Source organism: Serinus canaria, chromosome 2, assembly GCF_022539315.1.
Source record: "Serinus canaria isolate serCan28SL12 chromosome 2, serCan2020, whole genome shotgun sequence".
NCBI classification, from domain to species: domain Eukaryota; kingdom Metazoa; phylum Chordata; class Aves; order Passeriformes; family Fringillidae; genus Serinus; species Serinus canaria.
In genome coordinates, this window is record NC_066315.1 from 19,595,966 (window position 1) to 19,615,149 (window position 19,184).

At 34.4% G+C, this 19,184-nt stretch overlaps 1 protein-coding gene across 1 annotated transcript in view; it reads right to left on the reverse strand.

Moving 5' to 3' along the window:
• MALRD1 (MAM and LDL receptor class A domain containing 1) overlaps positions 1 to 19,184 on the reverse strand; it is a 237,004-nt gene that overhangs the window by 36,816 nt on the left and 181,004 nt on the right. Inside the window, exons 33-35 of the mRNA XM_030234818.2 lie at positions 13,497 to 13,769; positions 9,881 to 10,006; positions 7,758 to 7,824 (exon numbers count right to left, since the gene is read on the reverse strand). Of these exons, the coding sequence (XP_030090678.2) occupies positions 7,758 to 7,824; positions 9,881 to 10,006; positions 13,497 to 13,769 (466 nt within the window). The remainder of the gene's footprint in view (positions 1 to 7,757; positions 7,825 to 9,880; positions 10,007 to 13,496; positions 13,770 to 19,184) is intronic.

Sequence of the window (19,184 nt, forward strand, 5' to 3'; positions counted from 1 at the left end):
AAAGGTTCATTGCACTTAGTAATAATAAAAATCCAGCTGTGGCTTCCTACACCTTGCAGTTTCCTCATTTTGCTTTGAATCTCTTAAAAAAATGAATATAAAATCAAAAGAGAAATGTAGGATATTTGTCAGAGAGGTTGAATCTTTTCAACTTTAGCATTGCTGATTTCTGAGGAGAATTTTTTTCATTTAACCATTATTATAGGTCCAAGTAATTTTCACCGTAGCTATTAAATTACACCCTTCTCAATAAGATAATAGTATCTTCAAATTAAAACATCAATTATTTTGTTCAGACTAAATTTAATTCTCTCTCTGATCCTGAGAGTTGCAGTGACATTGATAATGTAGGAAAATCACCTTTTATAATAAAACATGAATTTACTTTTATTCCCAAAGCTATGTTAGCACCATTCAAATACTAAATTTGGCAAGTAAAGTTTGTACAAAGTGGTCATCAAGTTCTTTAACTTAAAATTGTCCCAGAAATTCCTTGCTGATTTTCTTTGCAGGTAAAAATCTTCCCACTCAGCAAACATACCATGAAGAGGGAATTTGAAAATATGTAGTTCACAGTTTGTTTTCCAAAATGACCTGTGGGTCATATTTAAAATAAGCACTTCCATTATGAGTGCAGTGCTCTTCTCATTCTGTCAATGGGTCATTCAAGAAAAAATTTTTCCATTTGGTACAGTAATATTTCACCTCAGGAAAACAGAGAAAGACTATAAGCTACTTAGATTGTTTCCAGTTTTAAAAATATCTTGAAATTCAGTTTTCTGTAAAAAAAAGACCAAAACTGAAGAGTTAAATGAGGAAGACTGATTTACATTGAATCAAATGTTAGAAATTTCTAAAAGACATGATCAGAAGTGTGTTGTGAGACAATCCTTTGTGTCTATTCAATTGTATTTCTTTAATTGACTCTAAAATCTGGCTTTCAATTATGTGCAGTCAAACTTTAGCAGTTATATAGGGACAACCTTGTTTTAGTTCTGCAATAAGAAAACCAGAAAAAGACAGATTTCTTCTGAAATCATTGGATTAAGCAATCAACTGATTCAGACAACTCACTAGAGAACTTCATTGCATATCCCTGCCCCACTGCAGAAGGTGGCAAACTGCTCTGTGTATTCAATTAGGTTTAACTAAGATAAATATCAGGGTTTTTTTTTTTTTCCTCATTTCTAGAAGTTGCAAATGCATGAAGCAGCTGGCTTCAGTGTGATAAAGAGCTGACCTCAGGATCATACTATTATCTGTAAAGAAAGAAGAAGAGCAACACTTGAAGTAAACTCCTTCTAAATACAAAAGATAGCCAGTGTTTGCCATTGATAATTGCTCAATGGCAAGTTTCTCACTAGATAAAAATTATTTGGACAAATGTATTTACTTTGAAGTCACTTGTTACAACTAAATGAAAAAAATCCCAACTCGTTAAACAAATTTGACATATATTTTTCTAAATGAAGGAACACTATTTTGTAAATTCTGATATATGAAGGATTCAAAAGATTTTCCATTTTTTTTGTGTTGAGAAATGATCACTGAACATCCTGTGAACAAGCCATCAGCATGAGAAGCAAAAGCTGTTTCATCCCAACTATTGCAAAACAGACCAAATGCTAAGATTTTTGCAGCTGAGTTGCTGTCACACGGCTCCATAATCCCCCCAGGATTTCCCTTTGGAAAAGGCCATGAAGTTAGAAACATGAAAAACTAAAAGGCAAGAGTATTGTTGTATCAAGCATCTTGATTTCGTGAAAAGTTTCCAAATAAGAAAGGATCAAGACTGGACAAAAACTTTAGGAAACATTCTTCTGTAAGCAAACATTTAAAATGCATTCCCATCAATATGTTGTATATTTTCTTTCATGACAAATTGTGACTAATTTGTTCTGGAGAATAGATGTATTCACTTGTCTTCCTATTCTTAATTTTACCCAACTCAGATAACCTGAATTTGTTACTTAATTTGCACCAGCATCACTTTTCAAATGAGACTTGGGTAATGGAAAGATATGAAAAAAACCCTTCTCTGTACCTGCTAAATATGTTTGTAGATATGTTTTTGCTTCCCAAAATCCAAACCTTAACATGACATTTGTTTTCAGTGTCTTATCTTTTTGACTACTCATCACAGCTTTTGTTTTTATTCATGGCTACATCCTTATTTTATTTCTCCTCTATGTACAATTGATTTTCATGACTTCAACTTTCCTAAGTAGCATTATCAATTTACTTACATCCCACTTGTTCAGTAAACCAAAAAGGAAATTCTTAGGGAAGAAGTGAAATCAGTACCAATTTGCTTTGTTTGAACCATTAATAATCTGCAGTGAATCAGCAGCTGCTATGCCAGCAATCCTCCCTCTGAGGTGGGAATTTCTGAGAGAAGCAGGAGAAAATGTAGCTGAAATGGAAACTGCTTTCTTCTCTTTTTATAAACTCTCTTTACTCATGAATTGGTGTTTCTATATCATCAGTGTTAGACTTCATATTTCCATCAAATCACATTCTAGATGCTTCCAAACATTTTATTTTCTTAGGCTGGAATACTATTATCACTCTATTTTCCTGACATCCATTGTGATATAAAAAAAATCCTCGTACTTTTAGTTTTTAAAGATAACTACCACCATCAGTCCTCAAAATCCAGCAGAACAAATAAGAGTAGATCCAAGGTCAAACATATTTAGGAAAAAACAAAGAACCCTATGTTCCTCACTGAAAAATATTGTTCAGTGAGGATGTAGGATTCACCTCCTTTGCCATATACAATACTTAACTGGAAAAGGTATCAAACAGTCTACCAAGATGTTATGTGATGCTGCATGCCACTTGCAGGGCTCCTCAAAAATTTATCATGCTTACCAGAAGCTGATATTTTGAAAACAAAACCAGATTCTGAAAAAATGTCCCAGCTACCAAAAACGCACCCTTTCTTTTTAATTTTGTAAAATACTGTGCTACTGTATTACTGTACTACTGTAATACAGCTACTGTACTACTCATTATTAAATACTTCGTTTGCAATGTAAAACAGCTCATTTGGGTTAAAATAAAAAGCTCATTGCAAAAATGAGAAGGAAAGAAGTAAAAAAATAGAGGACCGATTAACCTGTAGCTTTTCTAAAAAGAATAGACAAGAATTCCGTTTCTCTGAATGGATGGTTACCCTGTAAAACCAATTCATTTTCTAAAAGAAGCAAAAGAGAAAGTAATCTTCTTTACTTTTATCACATAAAAGAAAAACCAAAATAATTCCGTTTCTGAATTTTGGGCCAAATCAATATTTAGATACACGACTACAAAGATAATAATATTTAACTATCTATTTATAATGACTCCTTGCAATTTCAATCTCCACAGCCCAGTTAGATAGATGTTACACATTCAGTGAATTTAAAAACTGTTTAATGAAGATTTATTTCTAATCTGTAATATGTTAATATTGTTTAATTAAGTGAATGAAATTACTTTTTCTTTTTGCTAAAGGATAGAACCTTCTTACAATTCAGACAAGAATAAAAGTGCTCTCAAATGCTCTTTAGTATTAGTCAGTGTAACTACTCTGAAATTGGTATATGAAGTTGAAAATATTTGTGCAAAATAAAGGGAAATTCAAGCATTGTATTATGTCCTTTCCAACTTAAACAATTCTATTTTTAGTAGGGCCTGCAGAAACAGGGCCAGGAATACTGGTTTTAAGGTGAAGAAGGGGAGATTCAGACTTGATACAGGAAAGAAATTTTTATAACTATCTTTGTGAAATGCTGAAATATATTGCCCAGAGATGTGGTAGATTCACAGTCAGGCTGGATGGAGTTCTGAGCAACCTGATCTAATTGAAGATGAAACTACTCATTGCAGGGGGGTTGGATTAGATGAACTTTACAGGTTCCTTCCAACCCAAACCATTTGATGATTTGATGATGATTTAACATTTATTATATGTGAAGTTTAGTACATTTTGAATGTGCATGTTTAATATTACTCTTTTCTAGTTGAGTGAGAATGAAAGGCATGTATGTTGAGTCCAGTTTGGTATTTTGCTTTTTTCTTCTGTTCTCAGTGTTTTGTTTTTTTTTTTTTCTCTTTCAATACTTGTACAATCTTTGAAGCCTCATCCTCCTATTTTAGTGTGTTAGAAGCACTCTTTTCCCAGCTTGCTTTTCCTCCTCTACATTCCTCTCCTATGTTTCCAGGAGTCTGTGCTCTCACTTCAAAGAAAAAATAAAACAAACACAAAGAAACGTTGGACAAGCAGCTGGGGAAAGCAGACATATAATCAAAGGAATGATTTTGAAATTGGAGGATGGAAATTGCAAAAATTCTAGTCATCATTGCTCAAATTATCATGATTTGCTGGTGCAATCATAGTAGCTGATTGCCAGCACCAGCCACTTGGCTGCACATTGCCTACAGAAGAGACCTCAGTCAGGACAAATAGGAGTCACAATTTGTCAAATGAGAGTCACATTTTGTCAAATGAGAGTGGCCATAGAATTTCAGATTAAAGCTCCATCTAGTTTGGCAGACAAAGAAAATACCCATGAAACAGAAAGTACAAGACAGATGTGCTCAATATGCACCCCAATTACTCTCCTGACCAAAGAGCAGAAACAAGTGCAAGTGACTTTCAAAACTAACTCAAAAATTCAAATACCAAGCAGGAGCAGGACAGCCATCAAGCTGTGTTTGGTTCAAGTAGGAAGATAACCACCACCCAAGCCCCAGTGCCCTGCATGCACTCACATACCCTCACTGAGAACATCCACCAGAACTAAGCAGACACATTCTCAAACACTGGGCATGCCTCTGATGGTCATTATGCACCAGCCAAGAGAAGCTGTTTTCAGTACAGCAACTTGATACATCAGCTTTCTTTTGTTTCCACCAAGCCTACAGACATCTCTTCAGAGAGGGATGTCAGAGCTCATCTTCCACTGCTACTGATCCCTCTTAGTTACATCTTCTTGAAAGACAGGGTGGTGCCCTTACTATTAACTTCATATATATCTAAGATACACAAGTTCACAGATGTAAAAACATACAGCATCAAAGGAACTGGAGAATCACTAAATGTATAAAATCTGGTATCCCCTTTCAGTCTCTTCAAAGAGTTCAAATGCTAGGGCTGTTTTTTCCCTAAGCAGCTCCTGCAAATTCACTGTTCCCATCCTTGCAGGTTAAACTACTGGAAGAAGCATATACAGTCAACTACTTCAATCCCACTGCATTAAAACCACAGAAAAACTCAGCTGTTATCACCAGCAAAAATGTTTTCCAGAAGCTCTATTCTTTTCTATCAGTTTACCTCAAACTAACCTAAAATGAGCAGCAATTTCAGTTCTTGTAGGAACATGATGGAACAAATGAAACTTTGAGACCGGTCCACTTTAATTTTTTGTTAAACCAACATTCTCAGGGAAGAATTACTTTTAAACTCCAGACTCAGGTTTTGTCTTATAGAAACTACAGCACAATCTCACCTGGGGGAAGATCAGAATCCATTTTGCCAGATAAAATAGTAAGAAAAGAAGACGTTAACAAATTTTCTCCTTTTCCACTGTGTCACTGAATAGTATTGGTCAAACCCAGGGACTTCTAAGAGCACTTTGATTCCCACACAATTGCCTCTGGGTGTCTAGGAAGACTCTGTCACTTCTGTGGCAGGGCAGTATCTGGGCTCTGTTCTTTTCAAGTCTCCTTGCTGTGGAACAGGCTTCCTTCAGTCTTACACACTCTGTTTTTACTCCTGACCTATTCTGCAGTCTAGAAGAACAGTTGCTCTCAAGGGAGGAAGATATTTCTAGCTAAATTTATCATTTATTTTTCAAGAAATTTGGAGTAAGAACTGAGAACTAAAAGGTAAAAAACCACCATATTTTTCATGAAAATTTCTATTTTTGTTCAGTTATTTTGGGATTTTTTGTTTGGTTGGTTTTGGCTTTGGATTTTTGTTGTTTTTCCCCTGAGTATTGAAAACTGATATAATTATCCATTTTTAACTATTTTACATATATTTTGGGGTTTTTATTTTTGGTCTTTTTATGGTCTTGATGTGGAATTTCAAAAAGTCAAACAGAAGTTTATTTTAATAATGGTTAATTCTCCTGGTACTATAAATATAAGTAATTCCTCAAAAATATTATAAAGCCTTGAATGGTATTGATATCAGACTGTTGACATTTGTAGTTCTCCAGCCCCTTCCCCTCCAGGCAGTTTTCAGAAAGCCTATTGCAACATGCAGTGGTGTTCTGGCATTCTCGTGTAGAGATGACCAATTTCCCCAACACAAGCAAGTGCAGCTTTTGAAGTTATGTCAACCTCCCAGTTAAGGATTGTTTATTTTCTGTGCCTTTTCTCTGATTGAGTGTGCATTACATCAGGATTAAATATGTTTCTCACTGAATGCTGAGGTAAACTAACCTAATTACCAGTTTAATTTACTATTTTTATTCCAACTGTCTTTTATTTCTGTGGGTAAAAAAGATTTGCTAGTTTTTGGTTGCTTTCTCTTGCAAGTCTGAACAGAATTTCAATTGTCACAATTCTTTTGTACATTTAAAATCTCAGTTACTCCCCCAGAGCTTTGTCCCTACAAACAATTTTATTTTTGATCAATTATTTAATCTACAAATTACAAACCTCCTATTGCAAATCCCTTAATTTTATGCTGACTTTTCATACTGGAATCTTTCCCTATGGTTTTTGTCCCCTTTCTCTCTATGTGTTCAAAAAAATTTTGAAGCAGCCACCTTGATGAAATTCCAAGATTCTTGCCATTCTCTGTCAAGAGACCATTCTCTGTTCTATTACAGTGGACATTTTTGGGGATATCTGCAGGTAATTAACAGTTTTTCTGAGACCCAAATTGAAATACCTTATATTAATATCCCAACATTTTCTATGTTATATATGACACTTCTTCATGCAATCAAGGATAAATCTGTCTTGAAAGACAAAGCAGGCTTATCAAAGTGCATCTCCTGGCAACCAGGAGACAAACCTTAGTATCTAATCTTGACTAAGATAGCTACTGTGATAAAACAGTTACTTCTTTAATAATTTGGCAAACTCTGGCAAGCTTCACTGAAGCCTGTGAAGGACAAAGGCATGATAACACATACCGTCACTTTCTTTGCACTTAGAAAGTCTCCTCTAATTTCCCAAAGGGAAACAGTGATATTGTGTATAATAGAGTTACTTCAGATATCCTGAGACTCTTTCTAATGGCTCGTTCCTTCTACGCCTGAATTGCTTACGTTGTTTTTTTAATCAGAGAGTATTTCCAGAAAAAAATGCAAGCATATTTTTAACCCTCCTTTTGGGGGCATAAGTGGAAAATTTTTTTTTTTTTTCCCAAACGCCTAACAGGAAGATAAAGACGATTATGTGGCCTGCTTTAAAATCTCATCTGAGGTATAAAACACCCTGCTGCAAATAAGGCACAGAAATATATGTTTTGAAATGTTGCAGTGAAGCATGAGACAGAAAACTTAGGGTGTCAAGTCAACAGGCTGTCTCATGAAATGAAAGATAAAAGTTACAGAAAATTCTATCTGATGAATAACATTCTTCTCAAAATGTGGTTTAACTCACTAAGTGTAAATAAAAATAGTGTAGACATACAGAGACTTTTTAAAATACACTTCTACCAAATATAATTTCAATCCCTGTGGAGCAAACCACCTGTTTCAACAGCAGCTTTCTCCAAACTCAAGCACAAGTCAATTGCCAATGAAACTTACTGGCATAATGGAATGTCATCTTTGAGGATGCATTTTCCTCCATTTTTGCAGTATTCTTCAGGACAAGCTGCAAACATAAAGGTTAAAATTGTGATTTCCCCCTCTGTTTTATTACATTTTATTACAAATTACATTTGTCATTATCTGATTTTCAAAATGGCAAAATATTCACACTTGTCCTTTTGAGAGCTTAGCACTTCAAAAACTTCTTTTTTTTTATGTCTGGACTTGGTGATACAAATGTGAAGTCATAAGAATATTACAAGCAATGGAGAGGTCTTGAGCTTAATGAAATCCTGATGATGCACTTGAACAAGCTTCAAATTTTTCTCAGATGAGATTTTCATCTGACTCCAGAAATAGAATTTTTGCCACTTACTTGATTTTCAAACAACAGAAATATATAAAATAAGACCCAAAATAATTGAACTAATATTTAATTAGTACCTAAGTCTACATTATTAGTAATACAGGGTTTTATAGGTGAACAGACAGTCCTTTGTGACCAACCCTTTAATTAAAGATATTCTGAACTTTAACACTTAAAATCACATTCTCATAAGAATGAGGGAATTCAGGCTTTAAAAGACAAAAGTGTTTAAGTACTTAGTGATATTCTTTTAAAACCCCTTGATGTCCTTTTACTTGGATTTCCACATCATCACATTTAGTTTTACTGAAGCTTAGTTTTACATTGCTTTAGAAAGAAAAAATTCAAAAAATTAAAAAAAAAATCCCCTCAATCTTGTCAGTACCAAAAGAACTGGTAATCTACTAATTATACCTAAAGAGTTTTGAATATATGCAAAATGAAATTGTTTATTGCAGCAAATAACAGTGCTATTCAGTGTAGACACCTCCAGTTTCAGGATTAAATTTTGAAAATTGCATTACTCACTTAAAAGGACTGCTTTCTGAAAAAATAGTGGAAGATTTTTAAATTTCTGTTATGAATGTCTACTAGTTTATGTTCTATATTCTTTTATATTGAATTAATTTCAGAATAAATTCCCTCTAATTTAAAATATTTTTTGTAAATCAAATTTACCAAGTATGAATTCTCTCAACATTATAGATGTGGTATTTTTTAATGTTGAAGTATGATTCCTTCCCTCACATGAGCAACCTGGACTTGTGAAGATGTCCCTGGCCAAGTCAGGGGCACTGCAAATTTGTGATCTTTAAGGTCCCTTCCAACCCAAACCATTTCAAGATGCTATGAGAGATAGTGAACACAGTACTTGTGGTCAAATTTCACTCCCAAAGAAACTTGTGGATGCCTCCTACCAATAAGTGTTTGTAAAAATTTTAGTTGGTGAATAGACATTTAATATATTACAATGAATTATATCATTGCAATGCATATGTGTTGTGAATTTTATCACATAACTCATAAAAGTGATAACAAGAGAGGGTTAAATTCTCAGCTAATGCAACTTGATCAAAGCTGACAGAGTACTGTCAGCACAGAACTGGTCAAGAGTTTATCTGTCTCGGGGAAGAGCTGCAGTACCTTTTTGTAATTGAAGGGGGCATTTTGAATCTAGATTAAGTTATTTGTATCACCATCATCCATGTATTTGTTAGATTTTGTTAATAAAAATCTAAGTCACATTGAATGTGTATTATTGTCCTCTACTTTTTTCTCCACCATTTAACTACTACAAATCAAACCTGAATATTTTGTCAAACACACTGTATTAAAACAAATGCTATTTAGTTTTTTTTACAACCTGGATTTGTAATACACTTGGAAAAAAAACTAAACAACAAACCCACAAATAAGAAAGCCTTTTACTCAACAGTATGGGTTAACTCAACTGGCTAAATCAAGGGAAGTCCTAAAAGTATACTACAAAGGGGGATTTGGGTTTTTTTGAGCAATGCATTTATATGGTAAGAAACACCCCTTATGAAGATGTTAAGATTTTAAGCATATTATTCTTCATCTTTTTCTCACTTTCATCTGTGTCATACTTTCATCAGGAAAATTCATGCCTAATAAAATTTGACAAAGTTTTAGCAGAGGAACCTCAGTCAAGTTTGAGGACTACCAAAACATTCAGAAGGAAATAACTACACTTTCTTTGTTTCAAATGATATTTTTATGCAAAGCTAAATACCTGCACAGCCAGACTCATCAAGGCTGGAATCAATGCAGTCTACAACTCCATCACAACGCTGGGAGACTGGTATACATTCATTGGTTGAAGCACATAACAAAGAGCCATTGGAACAGTCTTTAGTGGCTGAAATGAAAAGTATCATGGTCGTTATCATCAGCTGGATTTTTTTTCTCACTGTTCAAAAACTAGCAGAAAACTTGATTCTTGCTGTAGAACACAAACTTGCATCTGTGTGACCTCTCCGAGCTTTCATCTTCAAAGACATGCAACTTTACTACTGAGATGCTAAATAAGTAAACAAATACAGAGCACAGATGGTACAGAAACCAAATTTTCCCATGTAATATTTGTGAAGGAGTGCATATTAACTCACAATGTTGAGAGTGTATACTGCAGAATCCCAAAGAAAACCCATTAAAAAGATATCAGCAAACATAATTAACTCTCATTCAGAACCTAGTTTCAAAATGATGGAATCTATTTGTTTACACGTTATTTTAACAAATTACAGAGGTATCAGTCATAGCAATGGACCTAATGGTTGAAAATTTTGCAGTTAAGGACAATGACACAAAGTTATTGATGCTGAAGTAAAGAATATAAAGACCACATGGAGGCACTAAAACTGGTAAATATATGAAAATAAAAATATCCAATTTTCATCTATATTTAATTTTCCAGGTGCAAATTAAACCAGTAGAAGGTAGAATGATATCACAGCCACTTTGAAAGGAGAATAAAATTTTTAATATTTCATAGGTACTTAACACTTATCAAAACTACAAGATATACATTTTGGTGCACTACAGAAAACTGAGAAATTACTTTTTATTCATTGCTATTATCTCTTCAGTAAAGTGGAAAAGGACATTGGTCTGTGGAAAACTAATGTCTACATCCCACTGGTGTTAATATGTTTATTTTACACCCTTAGTATTGTAATCAGGCAAATAAAAGACTAAATAGGTGAGGTAATATACCCTTCTCTAAAACTGTCAGCAAGAAGAGAGACAGTCAAGTAGAACATCTTTAACTGGAAAACAGTTCCAGAATATTTTTTGTTAAATGCAACAAAATTCATTAGTATGTATAAAAACATTATTAGCATAATATTGACCAAGTTAACTGCTATGTGAACTGTACAGGAAATTCTGTCTGCATAAATCCCTAAGTTGTGAAGAAAAGCATTTCTGTGGTAGAAATAGAGTTTTTATTAGGGACTGGACCAATGGTTTTTTTTTTTCGGTTGGGGTTTTTTTTGTCCTGGCCTCTTTTAGGGCTTTATTCTTCATCTCTGCAAGATGCATTTTGACAACAATCTTTATCAAAAAAGAAAACTTTCCCTGATGCAGTCCTGAATGCAGAACCCAGAACATTTTTGTTCTACACTTAAATAGTGTGAAGTGTTTTGTTTTGCACTTAAATGAATAAAATTGCTATGGGACACAAAATGGAAAGTGTCAGTAATTCCTAAACTGAAGTTTTCTAAAATAAACAGGTAGATTTGATCTGCACCAAGGAAAATAATATCTATCTAAAATCAAAAATCCTATTACTAAAGTACACAAAGGTTGGAGTTACTAGTTAAACAATCAATTTTATAGATCATGCATAAATTTCAATAAAAGAATGAAATTTCTGAGATATTTACTTTTTGTCTCTGACCTTCCCCATTTGACAAACTTCTATGGGTTTTCACCTGTTAAAAGTAGGAAGCTAAAGATTAAATGCTGTGCTCTCATAGCATACACAGCTGGATCTCAGCACCAGCTGTGACACTAATCAGCTTTCCACTGATTTAATTCCAAACTAGCACAAATCATTTTCTTTTTGCTTTGCCTTCTTCTCTGCTTTGCTTTGCTTCTCTGAATTATCTTCTTCAGTGGAGAAACACAAATTGCTACTTCTGTATTTCTAATTTATACTATCAAGGGTTACATGTTTATTTACTATGAACCAAATTTTAGAGTAACAATGAAGTACAGACTTGACTAAGTTTCCTTCAGATTGAGAACCCCAAAGTTGTGAAATATCTATGGAGAATATTTGTTCTTTGAATAGACCAGGATTTAATTTCTTCTTAATCTCTGGGTTTTGTTTTGAAGTCAAAGCAATAAAATAAACAAAACAAAGCAATATCTCAGTTGTTTGGGTAATACAAAAAATCATGGGAATAACTTGGCTTTCAAATTTTGAGGTTCCACATCAGCTTCTGTGGTGTGGAGTTGGGATGTGCATGTAATGGAACATGAATAGACATCTCTGCCAGAGGACAGATTGAGAAGAAAACCAGGTCAAATGAAGACTAACTATGAGAGGTTTATTTGAAGAAAGGAACATGCAGAATTTCTACATGTCTTTGGGGTATGTAGAATTTAACATCAACATTATCTCCAAAATCATGTCTTCTGCCAACAAAACCACAGAGTTCACTTCAAAACCAAAGACTTACATAGATACTCTGCCAAATCTGTGCCAGTTGGGTAAACTACTTTGCTAAATTAAATGGCATGTGCAATAGCCTGAATTAATATTTAGTAGATTTGATAGAAAATATTAAAGAACATGAATTTCTAATTCACTGTAAACTGATATTTTTTACCAATTTTTTTTCATTTTGAAAAGGATAAAAAAAATGTTTAAAAAGTTTTAGATAATGACAGTTTTAGGAAGAAAAGTGTTTCTTTTTAAAAACCTTTTTTCCCTTTTTTTTTTGTGTAGCTAATTATTTTGAAATTCCTGGAATTAAGCATTTGGCCTCAGTTCACCTGCTAATAATGAAATATTTTTAAATGGCAGACACTCACTTTTGTGTCTGTTTGTTTCAGATGCTTCTCCGTGGCATCTCATTGCGGTTACATTTCAAAGCCTGTTGACCTTGTGTTTTGTTTGTGAGCCCTTTTCCTTGCTTGGGGCAGAGATTGCTGCTATTTCATGAACAGACTTGATTTCAAAATCCTTGAAAGGTCAGGACTGCCTTAAATGTTACTGAATAACAGAATTGCAGAGGCCAATCTTTCTGTCATATCATGATCAGAGGTTACAGAGACAATGCAAATGCAGCTGACTGATTTAAGGTAAAAATGCGGAAATGCTTGTAAATATTTACAGAAACACAACTGCTGTTTTTTTTAAACATTTACCAAATTATAGCAAGGAAATTAAAATGCATAAGCAAAATTATTTAGAAATGTGAAGCATCTCTGCAATTAATGCATTATATGTGACACGAGTAGGGGTTTATTTGACAAGGTGTCCTGGGATGACGTAATGATGCTTGTATCCCATTTGTGTGTGCTACTTATGCTGGATATGATGTTCTGTGCCTTCAAGACTGGCTCTGAAGAGTGAAAGTTTTGTTTTGGTTACTTATCAGCTGCTCCCCCACAGCCTGGCAGGACACAGAGACGGGACAGTACATAGTGCTGCTTTTGCTTTTTGCCTGGCACCCCCCTTTGAGGATTCTCTCCCAAATTTGCCCTAAACCAGGACACAAAGGAATGATGAATTTTACACTAAACTTCACTGTGTTGCTCTTTTTTTTCCTTAAAACACCACTGGTTTGGGCAGGTAAGTTACCATTGCCATAACCACCACCATGGACGTAACTTACAGCAGCCAGCTTCATCTTCGCTGAGGAGGCAGTCGGGCACCCCATCACACAGCAGGAGGGATGGGACACAGCCCTGGGAAGGACACAGGAACTCTGTAGCCTTGCAGGAGCCTGGGGATGTGGTGGGCATCTCCAAAGGGCAGCTCATCTCATCACTTCCATCCATGCAATCTTCCACCCCGTTGCACCGCGCAGCGAGGGACAAACACTGCTGCACGTACGCGCACGGGAACTCTTCACCACTGCAGGTGGGAGGGTGGGGACCAGCTGGTCCTACAAGAGGAAAAGGAATGTTCATGGATTCTGTTCTTTCTGTAGTCATTCATACTGCCTTTGAGATAGACTGGGAATGCAGCTGATTTTGGTTACTAAACTCTCTAAAAAAGGGAACCCAACTTTCATAAAAACACAGCTCCTAAGTGCAAAACACAGTAATTGACCTGTTTTGTCTCATATTAACTCCATTGTTATTGTTGCAGCTTTTTGCTTCTAAATCACAAGTTCAGCATTTACTTTGATCCTATTACTTCTTTTGCCATAGAAGGGTTAATACCAAAATAATAATAAACCTTGTCTGGAAAGCCTTAAAATAGCCCTCAAGTTAGAAATTTAGGTTAAATTAAGGAGGATTTTTATAAAGTAACAATAAAATCTTTTACTGATCTTGTTCATTATTACTGACTCTTTAACTTAACTTGATATGATAGAGAATTAAATTTAAAAAATACTAGATAGGCTTCCAGGATACAAGTAAAGAAAAATGTGGTTTTTATTTTTGAACTTTACCAAATTCAGACAACTGACAAAACTCAAATGAATGAATGAATGAGATAAATAAATAAATAAATAAATAAAATATTCCATGCTTACTTGCATTGTTGGAAAAAGATACTGGGGAAAGCTTTTTTGCGATCATGTTTGTAGGTAAATTGTCTCAGACACCTAAGTCTTAATTTTTTTTCCTGTGAAAACCATTGCAAGTGAATTTTATCAGCAGAAGCATAAGATCTATTTGTGGAAACTAATTTCTAAGAGGCTGGCTGTGCTAATGTTGTGTCCTTTATAGCACCAGCATCTCCCAGGAAAGAAATGTGATGGATTCCTGTACTTTTTATGAGCAGGGAAAAGAGAGAAATCTACAGAATTTAGCTCCATACTTTTAATCTTTCTAGGTCAGTTTGCAGCAGCTGATTAAAAAATATAATATCATCATTAGAGACAAGGCAAGACAAATTATTGTCACTCTCTGTAAAAGACAGGAGGGAGGAATTTTGACTTGGGCTGAGGCAAAGGAGACAAGCACAAAAAGTCATGGATGTGTTTCATCTCGTCTTTTGAATGGTGGTGCAAGCGTTGTTCTCTGCCCTCAGATGTCCAATGTTACTGCTGCATTAAGGCATGACACTGTAAAGGAGTTCCTGGATTTTGGCATGATTTTATGACTTTTGATCCACTGGTCAAATCAGTTTGTTTGTGTATTCTGCAATACCAGGCTGGGGTTTTACAGCATGAGGGCTTTGTTAAAACATGCTCAGTTTCAAGGATACCACCATCATAAATAATAATAGCTTTTTGTGCAAATAAATGAACTGTAAATGCATTCAGATGAACAGAATATAAGCATTATTTTACCATCCAGCTGCTTGTGAAGCAGCTAAAAGGAGAAATACAGATGTTTAATGCAGATGTTGTATAGATTAGAAATTTTTTGATTTTCAAGTTGACTTTTTATCAGAATATCATAATTGAAAAGCTTCATACAATAGAACATGCCTAATACTATTTCATGCCTCTAATGTTAAATTAAATCTTTCTACTAGAAAAATATATTTGATCCACTGGATATAATGTAAACATAAAATAACAAAAGTTATTATTGACTCAGTGAAAAAAATAACCTGGTGATCTTTTATCCTGTTTATATTCAGAATTATGCCATGCATACCTCAAAGATGTGAACTTTTACATGGGATTGAAAAGATTGTGGTTTCACATGTGTTTTATAAATGTAAAAAATCTATTCTACTTTAAAAGCCTTATGGAAGTTGGTTTTAGGTAGTTGATAGTAGACATTCAGATCACATAGTGGATTGATTTTGTAGATTAAAAGTATTCTAGATTTTGCATTTTTTTTTCTACGTTGGTCCTATACTTTACCAGATAATAATAGTAGCCCATGAAAATGCTGAATTTTGTTTGTCATATAGAAACTATATTTCAGGCCATGATCCTGCCAAGATACTGATGAAATATCATTGGTAGAACATATATCTCTCTCCATTGATACAGAACTAGTGCTGTCAAATCTTGCACAGTGGAGTAAAAAACTAAAAAAATTATTTTTAGTTTTCATTTGCTCTGGGAAAAAATAAAAAAGTATGATTATATTTTACTTTTTTTCTTTCTGCTATTTCTGACCCTTTCCTCACAGTGCCTAGGGGGCATTTAGGCAGTGAAAATGACTTAAGCTGCAGTCAGTTGTGCTTATACACATTCTTTTGTCCTTGCATAATCCTGTGTTAGCTTTCCTGTATTTGTTCTGATGCTATGGAAATTAACCACACACAGATACAATATATTTGACTTTGCTGTGGTTGCCTGTTTATGCTGCAGGAAAGATTGCATTTATAATACATTTGTGAGCATTTCTGACCCTGTTTAATTTCTTGTTCTTGATATGTTTATTCACATGCTTCTACCCAAATTTGTTCTACAAACTGGAATTCCCCTCTTAAACTCAACAATTCTTGAATGTGTTTCTTGCTATAATCTGGCCTTGAGCTTAAAACTATTTCAGACTTTTGTAACTCTGATCAGTTTAGCTTTATGAGCCCTATCATATAGTGAGCTTATGCCTGTAAATAATCCTGGGCCAAATTCAGTATTTAGAGAAATGCTTGAATGCTCTTCTTGAATGGGGATGATTATTTATCTATTATTATTATTAATAAGATTATTTTCTATGATTATTTTCTATAACTATTTTCTGTCATTATTCCCTCTGATTGCTAGAAAATAATTTTTTAGGATGAAGTTCTTCCTGATTTGCATAGCAATTATACTAGAGTATGCAATATTCACCAAGGGCAGCAAAGATGTGTCCAGGTGGAGTAAGGCCTAGGGGTAACCAGGGGTCTTATGGAGGTCTGTTTTACATTTGCACTACATTAAAAAAAATCCAAAGTCATACCATGAAATAAGTAAAATCCTTTTAGATCAGAACAGTGCATGAGATGAGAATGTATTTCAAAGCTCATAGGAGTATCCCTTGCTTATTAACTCACATGATATGTTAATTAATTCACATGTGTTTGGTTTCAGATACAGTAGAAAAATTATGTTGTGGTTGGCATTCTATAAAAAAGTTGTTATTGTCATGGTCTGCCAAAACTCTACCCCAAAATTCAATCTATTTTCTTTACATAATGTAGTTTATAAATGTTTTTTGTAATTATAAACTAAATGTGCCTGGTAAAATTTTTGAAAATTCATAAAAACAATAATTTGTACAAAGATAACAACCAAAAATAGCTAATTAAGAATTTGCAAATGTAGAAAATAATTAACTAATTCCAACTGAAATCTCCAGCAACATTAATGCAAAACTAATTACTTGTATTCAAAGCTACTGTCTACGTAATTATTTATTTTAAGCTGATCATTGCAGTATCTGCTACTGACATATTTCCTTTTAAAAAGTGGGAATATTCATTCTGTTTCCTTGCCACTGTGAAGAATTAAACTAAGGTGTTAACACCACAATGTGGTTTCCAGTGAAAAATGAGCTGGCACTAATGAGAGGCTCCTCAGAAACACCCTCCATGTGCTGACTCACACAGTAGTACACTCACACAATTTAGCAATAAAAACTAACTTTAAACTTATGCATATTTGTGAACCTAATGTTTTCCTCTTGTACTTTTTATGAAAGTCATTTAAACAGCAGAATCTGAAGTGAAGCCCTTTCAATGCAAACTGGACCATTTGTGGCCCTTGCATCCTTTCTGTCACCTAATATTGTTGGATTCAACAATTGCCTGACACTGGCACGCCAAGGAAATGTTTCCCTCACCTTTTCCAAATGCAGAAAAGATGTTCCCAAGGCAGCACTCATCTCCTGAGTGCCGTGTGACTCTCATTTTCAGACAGCATTCAGGAGTGCAGGAGACATTTTACAGGTTACCTTTTTCAAAAGCATTATCTGTTTCAAACTGTTTAAGGATTTGGAGATAAATCTACTGAAAATGATGAGTTCTAAGGAAGACAGTATAAAAGCTTTAGCTTTTTGTATCCAGGCTGTGTGCTCATTGAAAAGCACGACTAAAAATCCTCAAGAATTCAGTATTTGCACACAGATGAAAAGCAAACTAAACAAAAAAAATTTCAGCAAAACTAACCTCTGCACTGCAAAGCACTGAGTCTGAATTTAGACCCACATGAAAAACAGCAGTAAATTGTTGATGTTCCATTATAGCTAAAGAAATCATGACTTTTCAAGTAGAAAGCTGAGTACATGTCCTTATTTGCTTTACTTTGCACTCAGTGTTTTATTTTGCACTTATTTTTACCTTGCATATGGCAAATAACAAAAATTAAAGGAAGGGTTTTATAATGTGCTTATAACATCTACTTGTATATCACAAAAAAAGACATTTTAATTAGGCCCTAAAACCTGACATTTTAATTTGGTCTTATGTCTTGTGAAACTTAGTCTCACAGCTGTGCTGGATGAGTTATAATCAATGGGACAGAAGTGCTACCTCACATGAACCTTCACACTTTCATGAGAAGTTAAGTAGCTGAGGTAGATATAAAAAAAACATAAAAATCAGACCAGTGTTTAAGGCAAATAAAATTTGGTACATACTGTTCCGTGAACTGCAGCAACTACAGCTGGATATGTCTTCAGTTCATTTTTGTCAGATCAAATCAGTGCTTTTAAATACATTTTATTGCAATGCGCTTCCATCAAACCATGTTTACAGTAAATAGAACTCATGAGCTGATGATTTTGGAGGAAAGAGCCTTTACAATGTGAAAAGTGTGAAGTCAATAAGTGCTCATTTTCAAGGACATAGGATAGGGATTTATTAAAGACTTACTGCTCTTTGATGGACATTTTCTGTACATTTATGTTTTGCTGTATTATTGTCTTTGGCATCCATGGAGCATATGATCCTGTTTCCTGACTGTAAAGCAAGCTTCACAGGTTGGCACTGCAAATATTTTGCTCATGAATCACAGAGATTCAGTCGCAGAAAACCATAGAACTGCTATTACCCAAATGCTAATATAAAATAAATGTTTGTATTACACAGTCATTACCACAGCAAGCAGCACACAAACATGCTTAATTTGAATGAAGCAACACTTCCAGGGTATCCTCCTTTTTTCTGCCTTTCCTCTTCAAATACAAAGATCTCTGGTGCAGAGTATATTCCCATTTATATTTATATATCACCTGTAACAGTGAATTTTAGTTAAGCCTAGTGGACATCGCCATTAAGGTCAACACCGGGGAACATGAAATGAAGTGACCACATATGCTGTTAGGCAGCACCACCTCAGGTGTATCAGAGCCTGCTCTAACATCCATTTAACTAATATGGGATAACTCATATTAATTTTAATGGGCCTTGCATCAGACCCTTGAAAACTAACAACCTGTCTGATATATTTGCATCAGTA